Genomic DNA, 24,531 nt, shown 5'->3' with positions numbered 1-24,531 from the left:
ACACCTTTAAATATGAATAAACTGATACCAATCAATGATGCACAGTATGTATTTATTATTGATCTGATACAGCATGTTTAAGGTAAACCTGCTGGAAGAAACTGCTATCAAAACAAAAACAGCAACACCAATAGAGCAGAAACTAGCACGTTCATTTTCTGTTTAACCTTCATTTTAACAATTAAAAAAAACTTAAGCATTGGGGAAAAAGTAAAGCAAAAATGGTATGAGTGTACAATTTAAATGCGAAAAACCTTCAGAGCATACAAACTTGCTACTGAAGGAATTAGTAATTACACATTATGTACATCTATTATGTTGTTATTGCACATGAATACAATATGGCGTGTAGCAAAGGCCAAATTCCTTCTATTAGTGATAAATAAACATTATTTTTAATATCCCTGTATCCACTTAACCACTGTGGACTGTAAATTGTAAGCCCAGTTTTTTTTACATCATAGCCTGTTGAGAAGTGATGAGGAGTGCAAGGAGAACAAGGAGGGAGAAGCCAGTGTCTGCTCGGATACGGGAGCCGTTACCTAAAACAGAAACAGAAACACACTTTAGAGATTTGTAACGTGTTTTTGAATCCTCTGTCCCTCATTGTCAATATATTGATGTAAAGCTAGATAGATATATAGAATATAAAGATATATTCACAACTCGAGTATCTATGTCTTTCCCTGACAATATGAGAGATTCTCTTTTAATACAATTTCAATTCCCAAAAAATTGGGACGCTGTGTAAAATGTAACTTAAAAACAGAATGTCATGATTTGCAAATCATGTAAACCCTTTTTTTTAATTCAAAATACACCAAAGACAACATCATCATTTTTTTTTTGACTAATGAAAAGTATATGTTTTTTTTAAATTTAAGTTTGATGCCTGGAAACATTTGGGAACAGAAGAGACTGCAGTTGCTGGAGTTTTGAAAGTCCTATTCTTGCCTGATAAAGCTTTTCAGCTGCTCAACAGTCCAGGGTCTCCTTTGTGGTATTTTTCGTTTCATGATGCGCCAAATGTTTTCAATGGGTGTGATAGGTCTGGACCGCAGACAGACCAGTATAGCACCCAGACTCACCCAGAATATGGTTTGGCATTGTCTTGCTGAAATAAGCAAGGCCTTCCCTGAAAAAGACGTCGTCTGTGTGGCAGCATTTATTGCTCCAAATCCTATAGACATCATTCAGCATTAATGTTGCCTCCCCAGATGTGCAAGCTACCCATACCATGTGCACGAATGCATCCCTATACTGTCACGGATGCCAGCTTTTGAACTGAGCTCTGATAACAAGCTGGATGGTCCTTTTCCTTTTTTGCCCAAAGGACGCGGAGTCCATGATTCGTCAGACCACAGGAACATTTTCCACTTTGCCTTAGACCTCTGAATTGAGTTCAGGCCCAGAGAAATGGTCGGTGTTTCTGAATTATGTTTTTACATGGTTTCTTCTTTGCATGGTAGAGTTTTAAGCCAGCATTTGTGGATGCAGCGATGAACTGTGTTTACAGTCGATAGTTTTCAGAAGTGTTTCTCAGCCCATACAATGACTTCCACAACAGATCGTGTCTGTTTTTAATGCAGTGCAGCCTGAGGGCCCAAAGATCACATCCATCCAATAATGGTTTTCGGCCTTGTTCCATTCTCTGAATCTTTTTTTGATATCATGTACCGTAGATGATAAAATCACCAAATAATTTGTTATTTTATGTTGAGGACCATTATTCATAATTTTTGCACTATTTGCCCATCCAGCCTTTCACAGAGTGGTGAACGTCTCCCTATTTTCACTGGAGAGACTCTGCCTCTCTGAAATCCTCTTTTTATACCCAATCATGCTACTAATCTGTTGCCAATTAACCTAATTAGTTGTGAGATGTTTGACCAGTTGTTTTTTTATATCTTTACAAAACGTTTTCAGTCTTTTGTTGTCCCTGTCTCAGCTTTTTTTTAAAATCTGTCGTTGGCATCAAATTCAAAATTATCATATTTTTCAAAAAACATCTCAGTTTCAACGTTTGATATGTTGTCTTTGGTCTATTTTCAATGACATACAGGTTTACATGAATTGCAAATCACTGCATTCTGTGTTTATTTGGATTTTTACCCAGAGTCCCAAAGTTTTTGGAAACATAGTTGTAAAGTTTGTAAAACAAAAGTTACTTTCAATATTTGTTTTACACCCATTATCTGATACGACAATTCAACTCGCAACCAAAAGTTTTTTAACTTGCAACCAAAGAGGTCAAAATGGAACGTTTTTGTCACACAATAAGGAGGCTGGTTTCATACACAAAATTCTCTAGTCTGCAACTAAAACCAACAAACTGTAAAGGAGAATTTATTTGCCATCAAAATCTCAGTTAATATTATTTATTAACAAACTAGATTTTTGATTGCAAGTCTGAGAAATTTGCTCTCAAACCTATGTTTTATGATTGTATAAAAAAGACAAAACTACCTTCAATGTTTTCCTTACTGGGAAAAGGAAAAGCAAAACTAGCATCAGGTACTAACTGCAAACTACTGTCGAGCTTTTTGTGATTGTTTTTACTAGTTTTATTTTTTATCTGCTGTGGTTGTCTGGCTTTGTCTGAGCTGTTGTTTCCTGAACGTTGGTTTTTACATCATTCTACTTGTTCAGTACTCACCTGTGGTGGCAGAATTACTCGCTGTGGAGCTGCTGGATCCAGACCCAGCACTAGGTGTTGATGATGAGATGGAGGGAGTTGTGGGGTCAGCTCTGCCTCCCGAAAGGCCGACTCCGAGTGTCTCCACATCTGACTGGAACTGCCTGCTGACCCAGTTCTGCACCACTGTTTCATTTTCGTAGGACTTCAAATCTGGCAGGTTGGTGCCAAGAAGACCTCTAACTTCATTTACAGTCAGGTTCTAGTGAGAGCAGAGCAGATGCATTTTATACTTGTGTAAATGAACACACCGTTTATTTTTAATCCAACAGAACAAGAACAACAACAATGTTGGTTGCAGTTAGAACTAAAGATGCAAAATATAGTGAGTGCAGTCAACACCTGCACTACCAGAGTGGTTTAAAAATACACCGCATTTCCTATGGCATCGCTGCTTTGTCTAAAACTCTCACAAACAAGTCATGGGTCTTACAAAGACGTCTGCCTACAATTATATAAACTGTGAAACACACACAGACACACACACATGTGCAGCACTGACCAGTATGACAAGCTGATCCAGACTGGTGAAGGTGGGCAGGTCCATGCTGATGTTGGAGGCCGCCAAACTTTGAACATAGTCCAAAGTTGCACCCCCTGTAGGACAGAAAAAACATGACTTCACTGTCAGCTCTGTTCAAATGAAGGTTTTCTGCATGCAGTGTGTGTGCGTATGTGGGGTGTCTGTTTGCCTACCGACATAAGGTTTTGTGAGCTGGTAGGAGGGAGTGGAGATAGTAACTGAGCGGGCAACTCCGTTAAATGTTTGTCGAGCGATGGTGAACAGTTCTCTCTTTTTCTCTGTGGTGCAGTTGGACACGTCGAGGACGTTTGTCTCTCTGCAGAAGACACAAAGAGTACGACATGAGAAAACCAAACAATACAAACAATGAGTCAACTGTTTACTAGCAATGATTTTGCTTTTGACTTTTGTTCTTTCAGACATTTTCTGCAATGCTTTGTTCTATTACATTTAAAACTAATATATTGAAGCATCAGTCAGCAGCTGCAGCTATTTCTGTTAATTTACTGGAATTTACTGTGAATTAAATGCATTTGACTTTGACTTGAAACTTGAGGAGTCCATCAAAATGTTGATAAACCCATCTGGGTAACCTTCAGTGAAACAAAGAAAAGCTTTTCCTGAGTTTTGCCTCTCAGGTTGCAATCTTTTTTGGTGTCCTTTATAGTGCACCTTTACAGCACAACAAGGCTGAAAAAGACCTGATGTCTGTCTAATGATTTTAGTTTAAGTCACATTTTGATTCATGGTAAATATTCTACTGACATTAGACTGTAATTGTTTGTGTGCTGATAGCTTAAGCAGATTCTGTTTGTATAAACTTGTGACTTAGATCAAGATGAAATCACATTTTATGACCAATTAAAACAGAAAACCATAGTAATTCTATTAACATACTTTATCTTGCTTGTGTAAATGCAGGAATCAGCATATAGAGAGTTTCAAGGATTAAGTTTTCTGTTGAGGATCCCTGACTCAGCGTTAACCAGCAGGTTAGGTTAGGTTTCGGGTTAGCCCTCAGATGTCATGATACTTGTGTAACAGACATCCAAACACACACACACACACACACACACACACACACACACACACACACACACACACACACACACACACACACACACACACACACACACACACACACACACACACACACACACAGCCCTGACTTCTTACTTGAGGCTTTGTGTGGAAATGGTCTTCAGAACATCGGCATCCAGGGAGCACAAGTTTGCTCCTCCGATGACATTGAGTTCTGTGCTGCCGAGTTTATTTCCTTTGTAACTCAGATACTTAGAGATGATGGCTTTAGCCTGGATGAGGAGAAACATGCATTGATGAGAACAAACAAGCATACAAACTATGCAGATGTGCACAATGCACGTTCCTGTTTTCTCACCAGACTCGGATCCCACGGCCCGTTTGACGAGTCCATCAGAGCAGCGAGCGTGTCGATCTGAGTGATCGTCCACATGTTGATGTCTTCAGTAGTGGCTTCACGTGACGCTGCGGCCAAGACCTGAACCTGATCCTCCGGGATGGTAGAGTTGTAGGCCTAGACATGTGCAAGAAACAGTAAAAAGACATTTCAAATTGAAGAGACAATAAGGTAAGAAACGATTTGCAAAGAAAATTCGTCAGACAAGCCTAAACTTTTTACAATCCCTGTTCACAGGCTTCCGTCATTTACCTCTCGCAACTTCCTGAGAACAATCTCAAGGTAATCCTCTTGATCCACCTTCTCAGTGATGGCACCCAAGTTGTCTCTGACAGTCGTGGCGCTGAGGCAGCAGTCAAACTGGTTTATATCGTCGTAGTCGAAGGGGAACGTGTCGTCCCTGATGGTCACCTGTGTGATGTTTCCTGCGGTGCACTCAGTGACTGAAACACAGAGAAAAAAAAACAATTGAACAGTAAATTCTTGAATAGAAACAGGGCAAAGCAGTTAGCAGAGTGATACTGACCTATAGATCGCTTTGACTTCTTATTAGAGGACCGTCTGATTTCTCTCCTCATCTTCCTCCTCTTCTGTCGTTCCACTTTGTTGCCTCTCAGAACTTTCAGGAAGTAACTCAAGAACCTACGCTTTGTTTTCTGCTCGCCGGAACAAAAGAAAGACATGAAAAACTCAAACCACCAACCCCAAACAGCTTCTAAATGCATTTATTCCCCTGTTACTTACTTTGTTAAAGAAACCATAGAAGGTTCGAGTCAGATACAGCGGTAACATGTCAAGGTCCCTCAGAGTTTGTTGGTTCCACGTTGAAGGAGCTCTGGTCATCGAACAACAACAACAAAGTGCTCATTGTAAAGCATACCAAGGTTTGTGAGAAATAAATCTACTGAAGAGGATAAACAGCCTTTATTTTATAAAAGAAAGTGAATATTGAGTTCTGTGTCGCTGCTGTTGACGTACCCGTAACGTGTATTCCCGCTTATCAGCAGGGTTTCTACAGCAGCTGTCTGAGTGTCACTGATGTCTGAGCAGCCCTTCAGTTTTTCCAGGATGGACTGATGCGAGTTCTGGATGTATGACCCATCCAGAGTGCAGCACATGTTTCCCAAAACTTCTACATTATCCTCAGTCAAGCTTGTGTTTGTTATACCCTTTAAAAATAAAAAGAATGGGAGATTTACATTTAGAGTTGTTTTCTGACACTGTGTGTATATTGATATTTATTTTTAATAGTTTGTGCTGTAGTTTCATGATCAGGGCACAACATTTAAGCCTTTATTTAGTTGTAGGCTAACATCAGTCTTTTAGGATCTGTTTGGTGAATTTTGCTGTTTCTGAGGAAGCCGGTTAAAATTTAGCTTAGTGTGCAACTTAAGTATAAAACTTAAGAAAACGGTACATCTGAGATTTAGTGTATTGTTCATTGTTCAAGGACTCACCAGGCAGCTCCTGGCATTATCAAACAGAGCGCTCCGTTTGTAGCTGAGGGCTGAGGAGAAGACAGAGAAGTCTGCATCTGCCAGCTCTTTAAAATAGGACCTGCAGCTGGCCGGCGGCACCAGTGAGTAACTGTGGGAAGTCAGAGAAACAATAACACACTCTTAATGTTGCAACAAAACCAGCGTTTGGCCTTAATTCAACACAAATGAATTAACTACAGACTCTTACTCATAGTACAGCAGCACATTCGTAGGATAGAGGCTGAAGACGGTGGCGTCTGAGTCTCCTTTGATGTAGTTGTACATACAAGTGAGCTGTTGGGGAGAAAAGAAAATGCTGTCATCAGTGCTGCGTATCCACTTCAATGTTTAAGGAGAAAGTTGGTGAAAAAATGTCAAGATTAAAAACTGGGATAAATGATGACCCCTGATGTACAGTATAATCTCACCTTGGTCCAACAGAATTTCAATCAGGTCATTAAGACATGATATTATGAGACTATTCAAATGGTATGTATAGGGTCTTTTAAGAGTTTTGAATTGTGATGGGAGAATTATTCAGAGTCTGTACCGATACAGCAAAATAAAAATGCTCCATTACAAGTAAAAGTCCTGCATGAAAAATCCTTCTCAAGTATAAGTACAGAAGTATCAGGAGCAAAATGAAGCTAAAGTAAATGTATGAAGTAAAAGACCTGGTTTGACTGATACATTATATCTGACATCATTCGATAATTAAAAATGAAGCATCTGTGTGAAAGCAGCATATTATGATGGACCATTGAAATAAAGTAGCATCAAATGGAAACACTCATGTCAAGTATAAGTTTTCACTTTGATATTAGGTCATCATGTGATCTCCAACTCAATCTATCAAGAACTCTGTCTCACACACACACACACACACACACACACACACACACACACACACACACACACACACACACACACACACACACACACACACACACACCCCTTCCTGCCCGCTCACCTGAGTCTCCACCAGTGTGACCCTGTTCTTGCCTTTCCTCCGACAGGCTTTGATCAGCTTCTTGATCTGCACTGTTTGAATTGTCCTTACTGCGGTGCACGTGAACCCTTGGAGCACAGAGGATGACAAACTGCACGCACGCACACACACACACACACACACACACACACACACACACACACACACACACACACACACACACACACACACATATATACTGTAAACACTGTTCAAACTGAAATCCATTTGCTTCACATTTCCCGATTTATTGCAAACTTTGCTGAAACTCACTTGTTCTGACCTCCCAGCTGTGCGGTCGCAGTTTCCACAGCTATCACACTAAAGAACAACTCAACCTAAAAATACAATGAAAAGAATATAAAACGTGCAATTACATCTAACGGATGTGTGAACACAATGAGTGTTTTCCTGGTGCTTCCCCTGACCTGCTGCTGTTTCCATTTCTTCTTGTTGAGTTTTTCAATAACAACAGTGTTACTGGAGAGGCCCAGCAGCAGCACTCGAGGGATCTCAGTGGCCAGTTCATCGGGAACGTTCTGTATGATCGACTCGCTGTTGGTGTTCACTGAGATGATCTGGGAGAAGATGGGGACACGTGTGAGTTAACAGTCTTAGGAAAACTTTCCGAGGAGATTTGTGTGGTCTAAATCAGGCCGACTGCTGTTTGTAGCATCAGTTATCTGGTTAGTTTTAAATGTCTAGCACCACACAAACAACCACTGTTTTTATGTTGAGTGATTAACTTGATAATTAACTCAATAATTATAACAAATTGACAGACAATACGATATGGACAACCCAGTGTGACAACAAAGCGTGTCATACACCCAGCAGTCCACTAGAGGTCAGCGTATCAGTGTCACGGTTATGCTTCGCTTAGGCGTGATAAACCACAGAGTTACGTTTAGGAAAACATCACCACGTGGTTAGGGTTAGGACAAAACATTACTTGGTTTGGGTTTAGAGAAGTTTCTTTTAAGAAATTCTTGTTTCCGCTTTGTGGACTCAAGCCCTGCCCTGAGCCGAAACAAATCATCAAAATCCCACACTGTCCTCTAGTGGACAACAGTGTGTATTACACACCTTAGTGTGACACTGGGCTGATGTGGATGTAGGGGTGTGTTCAAGTGAGTGTAGGTGAGATAAATCAAATTCAAATTTAAAAGCATCGTTTAAAATTGAAAGAAATGCATGCGTTTGATCTTTGCCAAGAATTGGATGAGATGATGTGAGTTCATGCCTTTACCGTAAATATGAAGCTACTACCAGCAGCCTCTGAAGCCCAACTAGCACATTATATTGTTTGTTTAATATGTATAAAAACCAAAGTGTATAAACAACACTTTGTGGTTATTTTGACTTTGAGTTTTTGGGTGAAATAAATAAAACCAACTACATAAATGTATGGTTAAAAACTTCTCACAGAAATAAAGCTGTCATACCTGCGTAACAAAGGTCTGCTGGACGATCTGTGGAGCAGTCATGATGTTTGTAAGGAATGAAGGGATTTTCGATGCAGTTATCAGCTCGGAGCCGTCGATGCTGCCAAACACGTTGGTGGGTACGCCCACAACGAGAGAGCCCAGCATGACCAGCGATGACGAGCTGTTGATCTGGTGGGAGGGAGAAGGATGAGAGAACACGACCACAAAGATGACTTTATTCTTACTGGTTTGCTCACAGACACAAACTTAGCCTCTAAAAATCCAATGTGTGACAGGCAGCAGCTACCTTCATCATCCCAGACAGGATCTGGACGATGGCCTTGGCCTGGCCTTCGTTCCACCCAATCACACTGCTGAGAGTGCTGAGGGCTCCCAAAAGGTCTTCAGGTTTTATTGTCTTGATCTGGCCTGTGGACATGCCGGTGCTTTCGTTGCCGAGGGCGGAAATGACCGTGGCATCAATGTTTTCACCAAAGTTACCCGCCAAAGCAGCAGAGACCTACAGAAGGGAAATAAAAAAACTTTGTAAGGAGCATTTACGTTTGCATGTGAAGTCCCAATATCCTGGAGAAGAAAGTCTTGTTCCTCAAACAGTCCCCAATCCTCACCATTCTTGTATCTTTTCCATTCATAATTTTTAAGTAAAGTCCCTCCTTCTTATTAGTTTTCTTGTGGTCCATTTGAAAATAATCCCATCAATAACTAGATATTAAGCCTCAAAAAGAGGTACATTTAGGGGTGTGTTCTTTGATTGACAGGACTGTGGTGCAGTAAGATTTCGACTGCAGGTGGGTGGGGCACAGTGTCCTCGGGTTTCCCAGTTTTTTATATAATCGAAGAAACAATCTGATTGGCAGCAATACTCAAATAAAGCTATTTAATTGAAAAAACTAAAACCTCTTAAACGTTTATCAGATTATCAGATTCACTGCCATAAAGACTTTTAGCAGTGACAGTTATGAGGACTGCTACAGTGGATGGAAATAAATCTGTGCTCTTTTGCGCGTGCGTCAACTTGATCACTCTGAAATCTGATGATGTTTTCATTGTTTTCATCAAACCATCCAGTGACGCCTTTATGTTAGTGAATGCATCAGTAGTTCTTATGTCTGCACCAGTTGTTTCAGGTCTTTCTTTAAAATGTTCTGTTTGGGAAAACTGCACTTCCATCGTATCTGTCTTTTTCTGTGTGTGTGTATTCATGTATATATATGTGTGTGTGTGTGTGTGTGTGTGTGTGTGTGTGTTTACTACCTGTGGGTCCAGTTCTGTACAGAGCGTGGTGAGGTTGTACAGCACTGTCGTACTTTCCTCCACAGTCAGCTGGCTGAATGCTGAACCAGGAACGACACACAGCCACAACACAGGAAGACTGCAAAGAGAGAAAGGAGCAGGTTTTTATACATGAGAGAAAGATGAAGTGTGTGTGAGGGGTTTGTGGCTGGACGGTCCAACACATTTTACAGGCTCACAGTAAGGGGTGGAAGTTGCTGTCCTGTTGATATATGAGCTGAGTGTAGTAGTTGGTGAGGTTCAAAGGTAAAGCCGAGTGGTTGAAGAGTGCGATGTTCAGAGGGTTCACGGTGAACTTCTGGATCTCCTGCAAGGAAGAAGGACAAGCAAGTCCGCAAGTCATAAATCTCTGAATCAAATCTTTCGTAATGTCAGTCCCAGTGAACAAAACCTGCAGTTTAAAAACAACAACAATTGCGATTCAGTACCTCTTCGGATCCAAATGTCTGAAGATCCTCCAGAGTGAGGAAAAGCACGAAAGAGCCGACGTACTCCACAAACCACGCTGTGGAGTTTAGTTGTGGGTCGCTGGGGTTGTAACACCTCGGCTTCGTCGCTACAACAACAAATGACAAATACATATAAAAACACCGTTTAACATCACGTTATTGCCATTTACAAAACAACTATTGTTTTTCCTGATTAATTTTGAATTGCTTAACTCAAATCTAGAAATTGAGCATTTGCTGAAACATCAATTCATTATTACCAAATCACTTTGGAAATATTGGTGTAATTACGATGAATATTTAATGCTTCAGCTAATATTATTATCAATACATTTGTTAATTGTTTTTCTTGGTCAAGTGTTTGGTCTGCAAAATGTCATGAAATAGTAGGAAATGAGAAAATACACAATACGACAACATTAAGCATCTTTTTTTTCTAACAAGACAAAATCTAAAGATAGAGAATTTCACAATGATTCAAAATTTAGAAAACCAAAACATAAGATTGAACACATGTTCGCAGTTTTGTATGTATAACACTCGCTCGTTTTAGAGACTGACCTGAGGTGAGGTAAGATCTAATGGTTTTGTACACGTCTGGCCTCTCAAAGTCTGCAGCAGTGGAGTTGTATTGTTCACTAATAATTGAGAACTGTGGTAATACTATACCTGCAGTGTTGTTCCTGGTCAGGTAGCTCTTAATGAAGTGTGTGTAGACAGACATTTGCCTGCTCAGCATCATGTGTGGCCGGAGACGACTCAGGATCTGCACGCTGAGTTCAGAAATGAGTTGTAAGGGTCATATGATTGAAACAGAGTATGAAAATATATGGATATCATAGCAGCCTGGTTCAAGGTGTCAGTAAAAATAAAGGACACGTGCTGTGCTGCTTACATGTGCTGGTAGGTGCTGCAGTTCAAACCCCTTGTGGCAAGACATGAGAGGAATTCGGGGGAAACAGCTGGCAGGAATGGACGAAGGCGGCGGTTGAACCACAGCTGGATGAGGGCAGGATCATTGAGGTTGGCCATGTCGATGGTGTCCAATCGGATCTCTCGGATGGAGTCCAGAACCATGGACACTGCAGGATTACTGGGGTCCAGTGTCTACAACACAGATCAATATGTCATGTAAGTATTCTGTTTCCGGATCTACAAAATAAAGTGTCAAAAATACTTAAAATCCATTCATACCATGTTAGACAGAAGATCCAAAGCTTCATCGAGCACATGGGAGGTTTTGGAGAGGAGAAGCTTCCAGACGGCTCTGGAGCCACTCGAGTTGAAGGTGCGATTGCACTTCAGCATCTCTGCCAGGTCCTCTGCTTTTAGCCCTGACAGCTGTGCAATAAATAACAACAGGTGAGACACTATACTGAAACTAAATATCAACCTGAAACCATTTCTCACAGTGGTAGTTTTGAAGACTGTTGCTGATCTGAGATGTTTCAGCTTCCTACCGAGGCACAAGCAAATTCCTCAACGGCAAAGTTGCAGAAACGTCCACTCATCTTTCTGCTGTCAAGGTGAAGCTGAAGCTCAGTGCTGTGGTGGAAAAATGAAACAGATGCTCAGCATTTTGTTGTTGACATTATGTTTGGCACAATGTGCTTAAAGAATAAAATCCCACCTGTTCACGCCAACACAGATGTCGGTCTCTGTGAAAAATTTAATGTATTCAAAGTCAGTAACAATAAAAATGGAATTATTTTATATATTAACTTTCTAAACCAACGAAACAACTCACCATTTGTTATGGTGACATTGCACTTTGGAGAGAAAAATATGAAGATGATTATGAGTCTTCAACCATCAGACCAATTTAAGAAAAAAAAACAATCTGCATTTATATATGATAATATTAATAATGATATGTAATTACCTTTCCATTGCATATGATGCAGCCTATAATAAAAGCACAGGAAAATGCAAGTTAGTTTATGGTACAGTTTTTAAAACTCATTTCAGTGATAATCTGGAACTGTAAGAACGTAATTAATACAGGGATGGGAGTCCTGATCTTTGCTACATATGGGGAGTCCACAGAGATCACCTTTTCACTTGGTTATTTACATAATAAACATTCATTTGTTGTGTGATGAAAAAACCCATTGAATTAGATGCTTTTTATACACCTAAAGCAGATGCTCTATAGGTCACCATATACAGGAAGTAATTCATAAAGAAAGGACATTTTCACAGTTCAATAAAACTAAAGCAAATCTTCTTTGCTTCTTTTCCCACCCAAATTAAATTAACAATGTGAAATATTTTCTTTTAAATAAATGTCTCTTAAGTTACTGTGTATTGCTGAATTGGATAATAATGGTGACTGAGTGCCACTGATGAAAGCCCTCACATGTACAGTTCTGTGACGTGAATGAGCTGCATGTCTGAGTCATATTCTTGTGAAAAATCACAAACGGTGCAGAGTTCATTGAGTGCAGCATTTGTTCCCTCAGAGAGGACAAGCTGTACGAACGCAGCAGCTTCGCCTTGCAACTCACAACTGATATCAAACAGGTTTGTTAATTTTTTTGATCTCTGGGACATGAAGCCTAAAAACGCAGCTGCATTTAACTCTTACTGCCACAGGTGCTGCCACAGAAAGCGAAACATAGCTTTTCGATCTGTTGCATGTAATACATTTAATGTAATTTATTTCAGGACTTCATCGTCATCTTACTAACAATTTCAATCAACTCTTGCCAATAAAAAGATATGAAAGAATCGAGTGTACTGCTGTTGATATTATCTTTATACTGAACTGACTGTGGATCAGTCATTACAAATGCATGCTGTGCAGCTACACATGCGTCAAACACACAGAAGTGTATTTAAAATTCTAGTGAAGATCCCAAAGTTTCCAAAGGCAGGAAATTATAAGCGAGTTCATTCAAAGGATTATAAAATAAGCTTTTGTGGTTGTTTTTACTAGTTTTATTTTTATCCGCTGTGGTTGTCTGGCTTTGTCTGAGCTGTTGTTTCCTGAATGTTGGTTTTTACATCATTCTACTTGTTCAGTACTCACCTGTGGTGGCAGAATTACTCGCTGTGGAGCTGCTGGATCCAGACACAGTAGTAAGTGTTGATGATGAGGTGGAGGGAGTTGTAACGGAGCCAGAGGGAATTATGACAGAGCCGGAGGGTTTGGTAGTGTTGAAGTCAGATGGGGTTGTAACGGAGCCGGAAGGTTTGGTAGTGTTGGAGTCAGATGGGGTTGTAATGGAGCCGGAGGGTTTGGTAGTGTTGGAGTCAGATGGGGTTGTAAAGGAGCCGGAGGGTTTGGTAGTGTTGGAGCCAGATGGGGTTGTAATGGAGCCGGAGGGTTTGGTAGTGTTGGAGCCAGATGGGGCTGTAATGGAGCCGGAGGGTTTGGTAGTGTTGGAGTCAGATGGGGTTGTAATGGAGCCGGAGGGATTGGTAGTGTTGGAGTCAGATGGGGTTGTAATGGAGCCGGAGGGTTTGGTAGTGTTGGAGTCAGATGGGGTTGTAATGGAGCCGGAGGGATTGGTAGTGTTGGAGTCAGATGGGGTTGTAATGGAGCCGGAGGGAGTCGTAGTGTTGATGGTGGAGTTGGTTGTAGAATTGGTGGGTGTTGTGGGGTCAGCTCTGCCTCCAGAAATGCTGACTCCGAGTGTCTCCACATCTGACTGGAACTGCCTGCTGACCCAGTTCTGCACCACTGTTTCATTTTCGTAGGACTTCAAATCTGGCAGGTTGGTGCCAAGAAGACCTCCAACTTCATTTACAGTCAGGTTCTAGTGAGAGCAGAGCAGATGCATTTTATACTTGTGTAAATGAACACACCGTTTATTTTTAATCCAACAGAACAAGAACAACAACAATGTTGGTTGCAGTTAGAACTAAAGATGCAAAATATAGTGAGTGCAGTCAACACCTGCACTACCAGAGTGGTTTAAAAATACACCGCATTTCCTATGGCATCGCTGCTTTGTCTAAAACTCTCACAAACAAGTCATGGGTCTTACAAAGACGTCTGCCTACAATTATATAAACTGTGAAACACACACAGACACACACACATGTGCAGCACTGACCAGTATGACAAGCTGATCCAGACTGGTGAAGGTGGGCAGGTCCATGCTGATGTTGGAGGCCGCCAAACTTTGAACATAGTCCAAAGTTGCACCCCCTGTAGGACAGAAAAAACATGACTTCACTGTCAGCTCTGTTCAAATGAAGGTTTTCTGCATGCAGTGTGTGTGCGTATGTGGGGGGTCTGTTTGCCTACCGACATAAGGTTTTGTGAGCTGGTAGGAGGGAGTGGAGATAGTAACTGAGTGGGCGACTCCGTTAAATGTTTGTCGAGCGATGGTGAACAGTTCTCTCTTTTTCTCTGTGGTGCAGTTGGACACGTCGAGGACGTTTGTCTCTCTGCAGAAGACACAAAGAGTACGACATGAGAAAACCAAACAATACAAACAATGAGTCAACTGTTTACTAGCAATGATTTTGCTTTTGACTTTTGTTCTTTCAGACATTTTCTGCAATGCTTTGTTCTATTACATTTAAAACTAATATATTGAAGCATCAGTCAGCAGCTGCAGCTATTTCTGTTAATTTACTGGAATTTACTGTGAATTAAATGCATTTGACTTTGACTTGAAACTTGAGGAGTCCATCAAAATATTGATAAACCCATCTGGGTAACCTTCAGTGAAACAAAGAAAAGCTTTTCCTGAGTTTTGCCTCTCAGGTTGCAATCTTTTTTGGTGTCCTTTATAGTGCACCTTTACAGCACAACAAGGCTGAAAAAGACCTGACGTCTGTCTAATGATTTTAGTTTAAGTCACATTTTGATTCATGGTAAATATTCTACTGACATCAGACTGTAATTGTTTGTGTGCTGTCAGCTTAAGCAGATTCTGTTTGTATAAACTTGTGACTTAGATCAAGATGAAATCACATTTTATGACCAATTAAAACAGAAAACCATAGTAATTCTATTAACATACTTTATCTTGCTTGTGTAAATGCAGGAATCAGCATATAGAGAGTTTCAAGGATTAAGTTTTCTGTTGAGGATCCCTGACTCAGCGTTAACCAGCAGGTTAGGTTAGGTTTCGGGTTAGCCCTCAGATGTCATGATACTTGTGTAACAGACATCCAAACACACACACACACACACACACACACACACACACACACACACACACACACACACACACACACACACACACAGCCCTGACTTCTTACTTGAGGCTTTGTGTGGAAATGGTCTTCAGAACATCGGCATCCAGGGAGCACAAGTTTGCTCCTCCGATGACATTGAGTTCTGTGCTGCCGAGTTTATTTCCTTTGTAACTCAGATACTTAGAGATGATGGCTTTAGCCTGGATGAGGAGAAACATGCATTGATGAGAACAAACAAGCATACAAACTATGCAGATGTGCACAATGCACGTTCCTGTTTTCTCACCAGACTCGGATCCCACGGCCCGTTTGACGAGTCCATCAGAGCAGCGAGCGTGTCGATCTGAGTGATCGTACACATGTTGATGTCTTCAGTAGTGGCTTCACGTGACGCTGCGGCCAAGACCTGAACCTGATCCTCCGGGATGGTAGAGTTGTAGGCCTAGACATGTGCAAGAAACAGTAAAAAGACATTTCAAATTGAAGAGACAATAAGGTAAGAAACGATTTGCAAAGAAAATTCGTCAGACAAGCCTAAACGTTTTACAATCCCTGTTCACAGGCTTCCGTCATTTACCTCTCGCAACTTCCTGAGAACAATCTCAAGGTAATCCTCTTGATCCACCTTCTCAGTGATGGCACCCAAGTTGTCTCTGACAGTCGTGGCGCTGAGGCAGCAGTCAAACTGGTTTATATCGTCGTAGTCGAAGGGGAACGTGTCGTCCCTGATGGTCACCTGTGTGATGTTTCCTGCGGTGCACTCAGTGACTGAAACACAGAGAAAAAAAAACAGTTGAACAGTTAATTCTTGAGTAGAAACAGGGCAAAGCAGTTAGCAGAGTGATACTGACCTATAGATGGCTTTGGCTTCTTATTAGAGGACCGTCTGATTTCTCTCCTCATCTTCCTCCTCTTCTGTCGTTCCACTTTGTTGCCTCTCAGAACTTTCAGGAAGTAACTCAAGAACCTACGCTTTGTTTTCTGCTCGCCGGAACAAAAGAAAGACATGAAAAACTCAAACCACCAACCCCAAACAGCTTCTAAATGCATTTATTCCCCTGTTACTTACTTTGTTAAAGAAACCATAGAAGGTTCGAGTCAGATACAGCGGTAACATGTCAAGGTCCCTCAGAGTTTGTTGGTTCCACGTTGAAGGAGCTCTGGTCATCGAACAACAACAACAAAGTGCTCATTGTAAAGCATACCAAGGTTTGTGAGAAATAAATCTACTGAAGAGGATAAACAGCCTTTATTTTATAAAAGAAAGTGAATATTGAGTTCTGTGTCGCTGCTGTTGACGTACCCGTAACGTGTTTTGCCGCTTATCAGCAGGGTTTCTACAGCAGCTGTCTGAGTGTCACTGATGTCTGAGCAGCCCTTCAGTTTTTCCAAGATGGACTGATGCGAGTTCTGGATGTATGACCCATCCAGAGTGCAGCACATGTTTCCCAAAACTTCTACATTATCCTCAGTCAAGCTTGTGTTTGTTATACCCTTTAAAAATAAAAAGAATGGGAGATTTACATTTAGAGTTGTTTTCTGACACTGTGTGTATATTGATATTTATTTTTAATAGTTTGTGCTGTAGTTTCATGATCAGGGCACAACATTTAAGCCTTTATTTAGTTGTAGGCTAACATCAGTCTTTTAGGATCTGTTTGGTGAATTTTGCTGTTTCTGAGGAAGCCGGTTAAAATTTAGCTTAGTGTGCAACTTAAGTATAAAACTTAAGAAAACGGTACATCTGAGATTTAGTGTATTGTTCATTGTTCAAGGACTCACCAGGCAGCTCCTGGCATTATCAAACAGAGCGCTCCGTTTGTAGCTGAGGGCTGAGGAGAAGACAGAGAAGTCTGCATCTGCCAGCTCTTTAAAATAGGACCTGCAGCTGGCCGGCGGCACCAGTGAGTAACTGTGGGAAGTCAGAGAAACAATAACACACTCTTAATGTTGCAACAAAACCAGCGTTTGGCCTTAATTCAACACAAATGAATTAACTACAGACTCTTACTCATAGTACAGCAGCACATTCGTAGGATAGAGGCTGAAGACGGTGGCGTCTGAGTCTCCTTTGATGTAGTTGTACATACAAGTGAGCTGTTGGGGAGAAAAGAAAATGCTGTCATCAGTGCTGCGTATCCACTTCAATGTTTAAGGAGAAAGTTGGTGAAAAAATGTCAAGATTAAAAACTGGGATAAATGATGACCCCTGATGTACAGTATAATCTCACCTTGGTCCAACAGAATTTCAATCAGGTCATTAAGACATGATATTATGAGACTATTCAAATGGTATGTATAGGGTCTTTTAAGAGTTTTGAATTGTGATGGGAGAATTATTCAGAGTCTGTACCGATACAGCAAAATAAAAATGCTCCATTACAAGTAAAAGTCCTGCATGAAAAATCCTTCTCAAGTATAAGTACAGAAGTATCAGGAGCAAAATGAAGCTAAAGTAAATGTATGAAGTAAAAGACCTGGTTTGACTGATACATTATATCTGACATCATTCGATAATTAAAAATGAAGCATCTGTGTGAAAGCAGCATATTATGATGGACCATTGAAATAAAGTAGCATCAAATGGAAACACTCATGTCAAGTATAAGTTTTCACTTTGATATTAGGTCATCATGTGATCTCCAACTCAATCTATCAAGAACTCTGTCTCACACACACACACACACACACACACACACACACACACACACACACACACACACACACACACACACACATACACACACACACACACACACACACACACACACACCCCTTCCTGCCCGCTCACCTGAGTCTCCACCAGTGTGACCTTGTTCTTGCCTTTCCTCCGACAGGCTTTGATCAGCTTCTTGATCTGCACTGTTTGAATTGTCCTTACTGCGGTGCACGTGAACCCTTGGAGCACAGAGGATGACAAACTGCACGCACGCACACACACACACACACACACACACACACACACACACACACACACACACACACACACACACACATATATACTGTAAACACTGTTCAAACTGAAATCCATTTGCTTCACATTTCCCGATTTATTGCAAACTTTGCTGAAACTCACTTGTTCTGACCTCCCAGCTGTGCGGTCGCAGTTTCCGCAGCTATCACACTAAAGAACAACTCAGCCTAAAAATACAATGAAAAGAATATAAAACGTGCAATTACATCTAACGGATGTGTGAACACAATGAGTGTTTTCCTGGTGCTTCCCCTGACCTGCTGCTGTTTCCATTTCTTCTTGTTGAGTTTTTCAATAACAACAGTGTTACTGGAGAGGCCCAGCAGCAGCACTCGAGGGATCTCAGTGGCCAGTTCATCGGGAACGTTCTGTATGATCGACTCGCTGTTGGTGTTCACTGAGATGATCTGGGAGAAGATGGGGACACGTGTGAGTTAACAGTCTTAGGAAAACTTTCCGAGGAGATTTGTGTGGTCTAAATCAGGCCGACTGCTGTTTGTAGCATCAGTTATCTGGTTAGTTTTAAATGTCTAGCACCACACAAACAACCACTGTTTTTATGTTGAGTGATTAACTTGATAATTAACTCAATAATTATAACAAATTGACAGACAATACAATATGGACAACCCAGTGTGACAACAAAGCGTGTCATACACCCAGCAGTCCACTAGAGGTCAGCGTATCAGTGTCACGGTTATGCTTCGCTTAGGCGTGATAAACCACAGAGTTACGTTTAGGAAAACATCACCACGTGGTTAGGGTTAGGACAAAACATTACTTGGTTTGGGTTTAGAGAAGTTTCTTTTAAGAAATTCTTGTTTCCGCTTTGTGGACTCAAGCCCTGCCCTGAGCCGAAACAAATCATCAAAATCCCACACTGTCCTCTAGTGGACAACAGTGTGTATTACACACCTTAGAGTGACACTGGGCTGATGTGGATGTAGGGGTGTGTTCAAGTGAGTGTAGGTGAGATAAATCAAATTCAAATTTAAAAGCATCGTTTAAAATTGAAAGAAATGCACGTGTTTGATCTTTGCCAAGAATTGGATGAGATGATGTGAGTTCATGCCTTTACCGTAAATATGAAGCTACTACCAGCAGCCTCTGAAGCCCAACTAGCACATTATATTGTTTGTTTAATATGTATAAAAACCAAAGTGTATAAACAACACTTTGTGGTTATTTTGACTTTGAGGTTTTGGGTGAAATAAATAAAACCAACTACATAAATGTATGGTTAAAAACTTCTCACAGAAATAAAGCTGTCATACCTGCGTAACAAAGGTCTGCTGGACGATCTGTGGAGCAGTCATGATGTTTGTAAGGAATGAAGGGATTTTCGATGCAGTTATCAGCTCGGAGCCGTCGATGCTGCCAAACACTTTGGCGGGTACGCCCACAACGAGAGAGCCCAGCATGACCAGCGATGACGAGCTGTTGATCTGGTGGGAGGGAGAAGGATGAGAGAACACGACCACAAAGATGACTTTATTCTTACTGGTTTGCTCACAGACACAAACTTAGCCTCTAAAAATCCAATGTGTGACAGGCAGCAGCTACCTTCACTATCCCAGACAGGATCTGGACGATGGCCTTGGCCTGGCCTTCGTTCCACCCAATCACACTGCTGAGAGTGCTGAGGGCTCCCAAAAGGTCTTCAGGTTTTATTGTCTTGATCTGGCCTGTGGACATGCCGGTGCTTTCGTTGCCGAGGGCGGAAATGACCGTGGCATCAATGTTTTCACCAAAGTTACCCGCCAAAGCAGCAGAGACCTACAGAAAGGAAATAAAAAAACTTTGTAAGGAGCATTTACGTTTGCGTGTGAAGTCCCAATATCCTGGAGAAGAAAGTCTTGTTCCTCAAACAGTCCCCAATCCTCACCATTCTTGTATCTTTTCCATTCATAATTTTTTAAGTAAAGTCCCTCCTTCTTATTAGTTTTCTTGTGGTCCATTTGAAAATAATCCCATCAATAACTAGATATTAAGCCTCAAAAAGAGGTACATTTAGGGGTGTGTTCTTTGATTGACAGGACTGTGGTGCAGTAAGATTTCGGCTGCAGGTGGGTGGGGCACAGTGTCCTCGGGTTTCCCAGTTTTTTATATAATCGAAGAAACAATCTGATTGGCAGCAATACTCAAATAAAGCGATTTAATTGAAAAAACTAAAACCTCTTAAACGTTTATCAGATTATCAGATTCACTGCCATAAAGACTTTTAGCAGTGACAGTTATGAGGACTGCTACAGTGGATGGAAATAAATCTGTGCTCTTTTGCGCGTGCGTCAACTTGATCACTCTGAAATCTGATGATGTTTTCATTGTTTTCATCAAACCATCCAGTGACGCCTTTATGTTAGTGAATGCATCAGTAGTTCTTATGTCTGCACCAGTTGTTTCAGGTCTTTCTTTAAAATGTTCTGTTTGGGAAAACTGCACTTCCATCGTATCTGTCTTTTTCTGTGTGTGTGTATTCATGTATATATATATGTGTGTGTGTGTGTGTGTGTGTGTGTGTGTGTGTGTGTGTGTGTGTGTTTACTACCTGTGGGTCCAGTTCTGTACAGAGCGTGGTGAGGTTGTACAGCACTGTCGTACTTTCCTCCACAGTCAGCTGGCTGAATGCTGAACCAGGAACGACACACAGCCACAACACAGGAAGACTGCAAAGAGAGAAAGGAGCAGGTTTTTATACATGAGAGAAAGATGAAGTGTGTGTGAGGGGTTTGTGGCTGGACGGTCCAACACATTTTACAGGCTCACAGTAAGGGGTGGAAGTTGCTGTCCTGTTGATATATGAGCTGAGTGTAGTAGTTGGTGAGGTTCAAAGGTAAAGCCGAGTGGTTGAAGAGTGCGATGTTCAGAGGGTTCACGGTGAACTTCTGGATCTCCTGCAAGGAAGAAGGACAAGCAAGTCCGCAAGTCATAAATCTCTGAATCAAATCTTTCGTAATGTCAGTCCCAGTGAACAAAACCTGCAGTTTAAAAACAACAACAATTGCGATTCAGTACCTCTTCGGATCCAAATGTCTGAAGATCCTCCAGAGTGAGGAAAAGCACGAAAGAGCCGACGTACTCCACAAACCACGCTGTGGAGTTTAGTTGTGGGTCGCTGGGGTTGTAACACCTCGGCTTCGTCGCTACAACAACAAATGACAAATACATATAAAAACACCGTTTAACATCACGTTATTGCCATTTACAAAACAACTATTGTTTTTCCTGATTAATTTTGAATTGCTTAACTCAAATCTAGAAATTGAGCATTTGCTGAAACATCAATTCATTATTACCAAATCACTTTGGAAATATTGGTGTAATTACGATGAATATTTAATGCTTCAGCTAATATTATTATCAATACATTTGTTAATTGTTTTTCTTGGTCAAGTGTTTGGTCTGCAAAATGTCATGAAATAGTAGGAAATGAGAAAATACACAATACGACAACATTAAGCATCTTTTTTTTCTAACAAGACAAAATCTAAAGATAGAGAATTTCACAATGATTCAAAATTTAGAAAACCAAAACATAAGATTGAACACATGTTCGCAGTTTTGTATGTATAACACTCGCTCGTTTTAGAGACTGACCTGAGGTGAGGTAAGATCTAATGGTTTTGTACACGTCTGGCCTCTCAAAGTCTGCAGCAGTGGAGTTGTATTGTTCACTAATAATTGAGAACTGTGGTAATACTATACCTGCAGTGTTGTTCCTGGTCAGGTAGCTCTTAATGAAGTGTGTGTAGACAGACATTTGCCTGCTCAGCATCATGTGTGGCCGGAGACGACTCAGGATCTGCACGCTGAGTTCAGAAATGAGTTGTAAGGGTCATATGATTGAAGCAGAGTATGAAAATATATGGATATCATAGCAGCCTGGTTCAAGGTGTCAGTAAAAATAAAGGACACGTGCTGTGCTGCTTACATGTGCTGGTAGGTGCTGCAGTTCAAACCCCTTGTGGCAAGACATGAGAGGAATTCGGGGGAAACAGCTGGCAGGAATGGACGAAGGCGGCGGTTGAACCACAGCTGGATGAGGGCAGGATCATTGAGGTTGGCCATGTCGATGGTGTCCAATCGGATCTCTCGGATGGAGTCCAGAACCATGGACACTGCAGGATTACTGGGGTCCAGTGTCTACAACACAGATCAATATGTCATGTAAGTATTCTGTTTCCGGATCTACAAAATAAAGTGTCAAAAATACTTAAAATCCATTCATACCATGTTAGACAGAAGATCCAAAGCTTCATCGAGCACATGGGAGGTTTTGGAGAGGAGAAGCTTCCAGACGGCTCTGGAGCCACTCGAGTTGAAGGTGCGATTGCACTTCAGCATCTCTGCCAGGTCCTCTGCTTTTAGCCCTGACAGCTGTGCAATAAATAACAACAGGTGAGACACTATACTGAAACTAAATATCAACCTGAAACCATTTCTCACAGTGGTAGTTTTGAAGACTGTTGCTGATCTGAGATGTTTCAGTTTCCTACCGAGGCACAAGCAAATTCCTCAACGGCAAAGTTGCAGAAACGTCCACTCATCTTTCTGCTGTCAAGGTGAAGCTGAAGCACAGTGCTGTGGTGGAAAAATGAAACAGATGCTCAGCATTTTGTTGTTGACATTATGTTTGGCACAATGTGCTTAAAGAATAAAATCCCACCTGTTCACGCCAACACAGATGTCGGTCTCTGTGAAAAATTTAATGTATTCAAAGTCAGTAACAATAAAAATGGAATTATTTTATATATTAACTTTCTAAACCAACGAAACAACTCACCATTTGTTATGGTGACATTGCACTTTGGAGAGAAAAAGATGAAGATGGTTATGAGTCTTCAACCATCAGACCAATTTAAGAAAAAAAAAACAATCTGCATTTAAATATGATAATATTAATAATGATATATAATTACCTCTCCACTGTATATGATGCAGCCTATAATAAAAGCACAGGAAAATGCAAGTTAGTTTATGGTACAGTTTTAAAACTCATTTTAGTGATAATCTGGAACTATAAGAACGTAATTAATACAGGGATGGGAGTCCTGATCTTTGCTACATATGGGGAGTCCACAGAGATCACCTTTTCACTTGGTTATTTACATAATAAACATTCATTTGTTGTGTGTGTGGAAAAAAAACATTGAATTAGATGCTTTTTATACACCTAAAGCAGATGCTCTATAGGTCACCATATACAGGAAGTAATTCATAAAGAAAGGACATTTTCACAGTTTAATAAAACTAAAGCAAATATTATTCTTACTAACAATTTCAATCAACTCTTGCCAATAAAAAGATATGAAAGAATTGAGTGCACTGCTGTTGATATTATCTTTATACTGAACTGACTGTGGATCAGTCATTACAAATGCATGCTGTGCAGCTACACGTGTCAAACACACAGAAGTGTATTTAAAATTCTAGTGAAGATCCCAAAGTTTCCAAAGGCAGGAAATTATAAGCGAGTACATTCAAAGGTTTATAAAATAATGCACAAGACAGCAGTTATAAATCTAATGGACTGGGTTTGAATATGTCACTGAGGGTTGAGTTTGAGGTTGGGACTCTGTGTGGGATTAGATTATTTTTTTTAACTAACTGTGAAATCTACCGATCAGGAAAAAGGGGAAACTGGATATAAAGTTTTACATAGTAAGAGCTGTTGTTCTAAACTCTGTATGTGTTGTGTTTATTTTGTCTGGCTCACCAGGTGGGATGTACTTGGATAAATCCATTTTGCTGTACGTGATGGATGAAGCTACATCAAGGGAAACTGTCGTCATGGCCATGTCCAGTCTGGTAAACCTAGAACCAACAAAGTGTGGAATTAAATCACTTTTCTATAATTTATCTAATTATTCATGTAACCTCCAGGAAACCAAGAATATCTGAACTCACAGTGTCCTGTACGATGAGCAGGAGAGGTTTGCCTTTGAGAGGAAAAACACCAAGATCATTACTTTAGAAAACAGAGGAAAAAAAACAAACTACTGAATGAAGGAAACTCGTTTTACCTGCTGAAGGACCACGCTGAGGTGGGACAGGAACTCGGGAAGTTTCCCCATCTCAGAAGACTCAG

At 40.8% G+C, this 24,531-nt stretch overlaps 1 protein-coding gene across 1 annotated transcript; it reads right to left on the bottom strand.

Moving 5' to 3' along the window:
* Positions 1 to 33: 33 nt before the first annotated feature.
* Positions 34 to 24,525, bottom strand: mslna (mesothelin a). The gene is made up of 56 exons (XM_069168368.1): positions 24,467 to 24,525; positions 24,351 to 24,382; positions 24,160 to 24,257; positions 23,363 to 23,385; positions 23,227 to 23,248; positions 23,110 to 23,137; positions 22,940 to 23,024; positions 22,674 to 22,820; positions 22,375 to 22,586; positions 22,149 to 22,252; positions 21,459 to 21,586; positions 21,210 to 21,337; positions 20,992 to 21,109; positions 20,007 to 20,219; positions 19,718 to 19,888; positions 18,701 to 18,850; positions 18,546 to 18,610; positions 18,261 to 18,390; positions 17,481 to 17,566; positions 17,252 to 17,381; positions 16,773 to 16,963; positions 16,539 to 16,629; positions 16,321 to 16,450; positions 16,047 to 16,237; positions 15,756 to 15,911; positions 15,533 to 15,669; positions 14,568 to 14,710; positions 14,374 to 14,468; positions 13,344 to 14,073; positions 12,195 to 12,217; positions 12,060 to 12,081; positions 11,943 to 11,970; positions 11,773 to 11,857; positions 11,507 to 11,653; positions 11,208 to 11,419; positions 10,982 to 11,085; positions 10,292 to 10,419; positions 10,043 to 10,170; positions 9,825 to 9,942; positions 8,857 to 9,069; positions 8,568 to 8,738; positions 7,551 to 7,700; positions 7,396 to 7,460; positions 7,105 to 7,234; positions 6,343 to 6,428; positions 6,114 to 6,243; positions 5,635 to 5,825; positions 5,401 to 5,491; positions 5,183 to 5,312; positions 4,909 to 5,099; positions 4,618 to 4,773; positions 4,395 to 4,531; positions 3,392 to 3,534; positions 3,198 to 3,292; positions 2,657 to 2,897; positions 34 to 542 (listed from the first exon to the last, which is right to left on the bottom strand). The coding sequence occupies exons 1-56, from the start codon at positions 24,515 to 24,517 to the stop codon at positions 454 to 456; spliced, it is 7,389 nt and encodes a 2,462-aa protein (XP_069024469.1). The 5' UTR covers positions 24,518 to 24,525; the 3' UTR covers positions 34 to 453.
* Between the last annotated feature and the right edge of the window lie 6 nt (positions 24,526 to 24,531).

Source organism: Embiotoca jacksoni, unplaced genomic scaffold, assembly GCF_022577435.1.
Source record: "Embiotoca jacksoni isolate LCO1_2020_lvr unplaced genomic scaffold, fEmbJac1.0.p SCAF_4, whole genome shotgun sequence".
In the NCBI taxonomy this organism is placed as follows: domain Eukaryota; kingdom Metazoa; phylum Chordata; class Actinopteri; family Embiotocidae; genus Embiotoca; species Embiotoca jacksoni.
The sequence above is the reverse complement of the archived record's forward strand: the minus strand, read 5'-3'. Positions and strand labels throughout refer to the sequence as shown.

Excerpts from the sequence above, each read along its gene's own strand:
- mslna (XM_069168368.1), bottom strand. The coding sequence starts at position 24,517 with ATGGGGAAACTTCCCGAGTTCCTGTCCCACCTCAGCGTGGTCCTTCAG. Across the intron at positions 14,711-15,532 it reads ATTTCCACACAAAGCCTCAA|AGAGACAAACGTCCTCGACG; the intron begins GTAAGAAGTCAG and ends TGTCTTCTGCAG. Across the intron at positions 3,535-4,394 it reads ATTTCCACACAAAGCCTCAA|AGAGACAAACGTCCTCGACG; the intron begins GTAAGAAGTCAG and ends TGTCTTCTGCAG.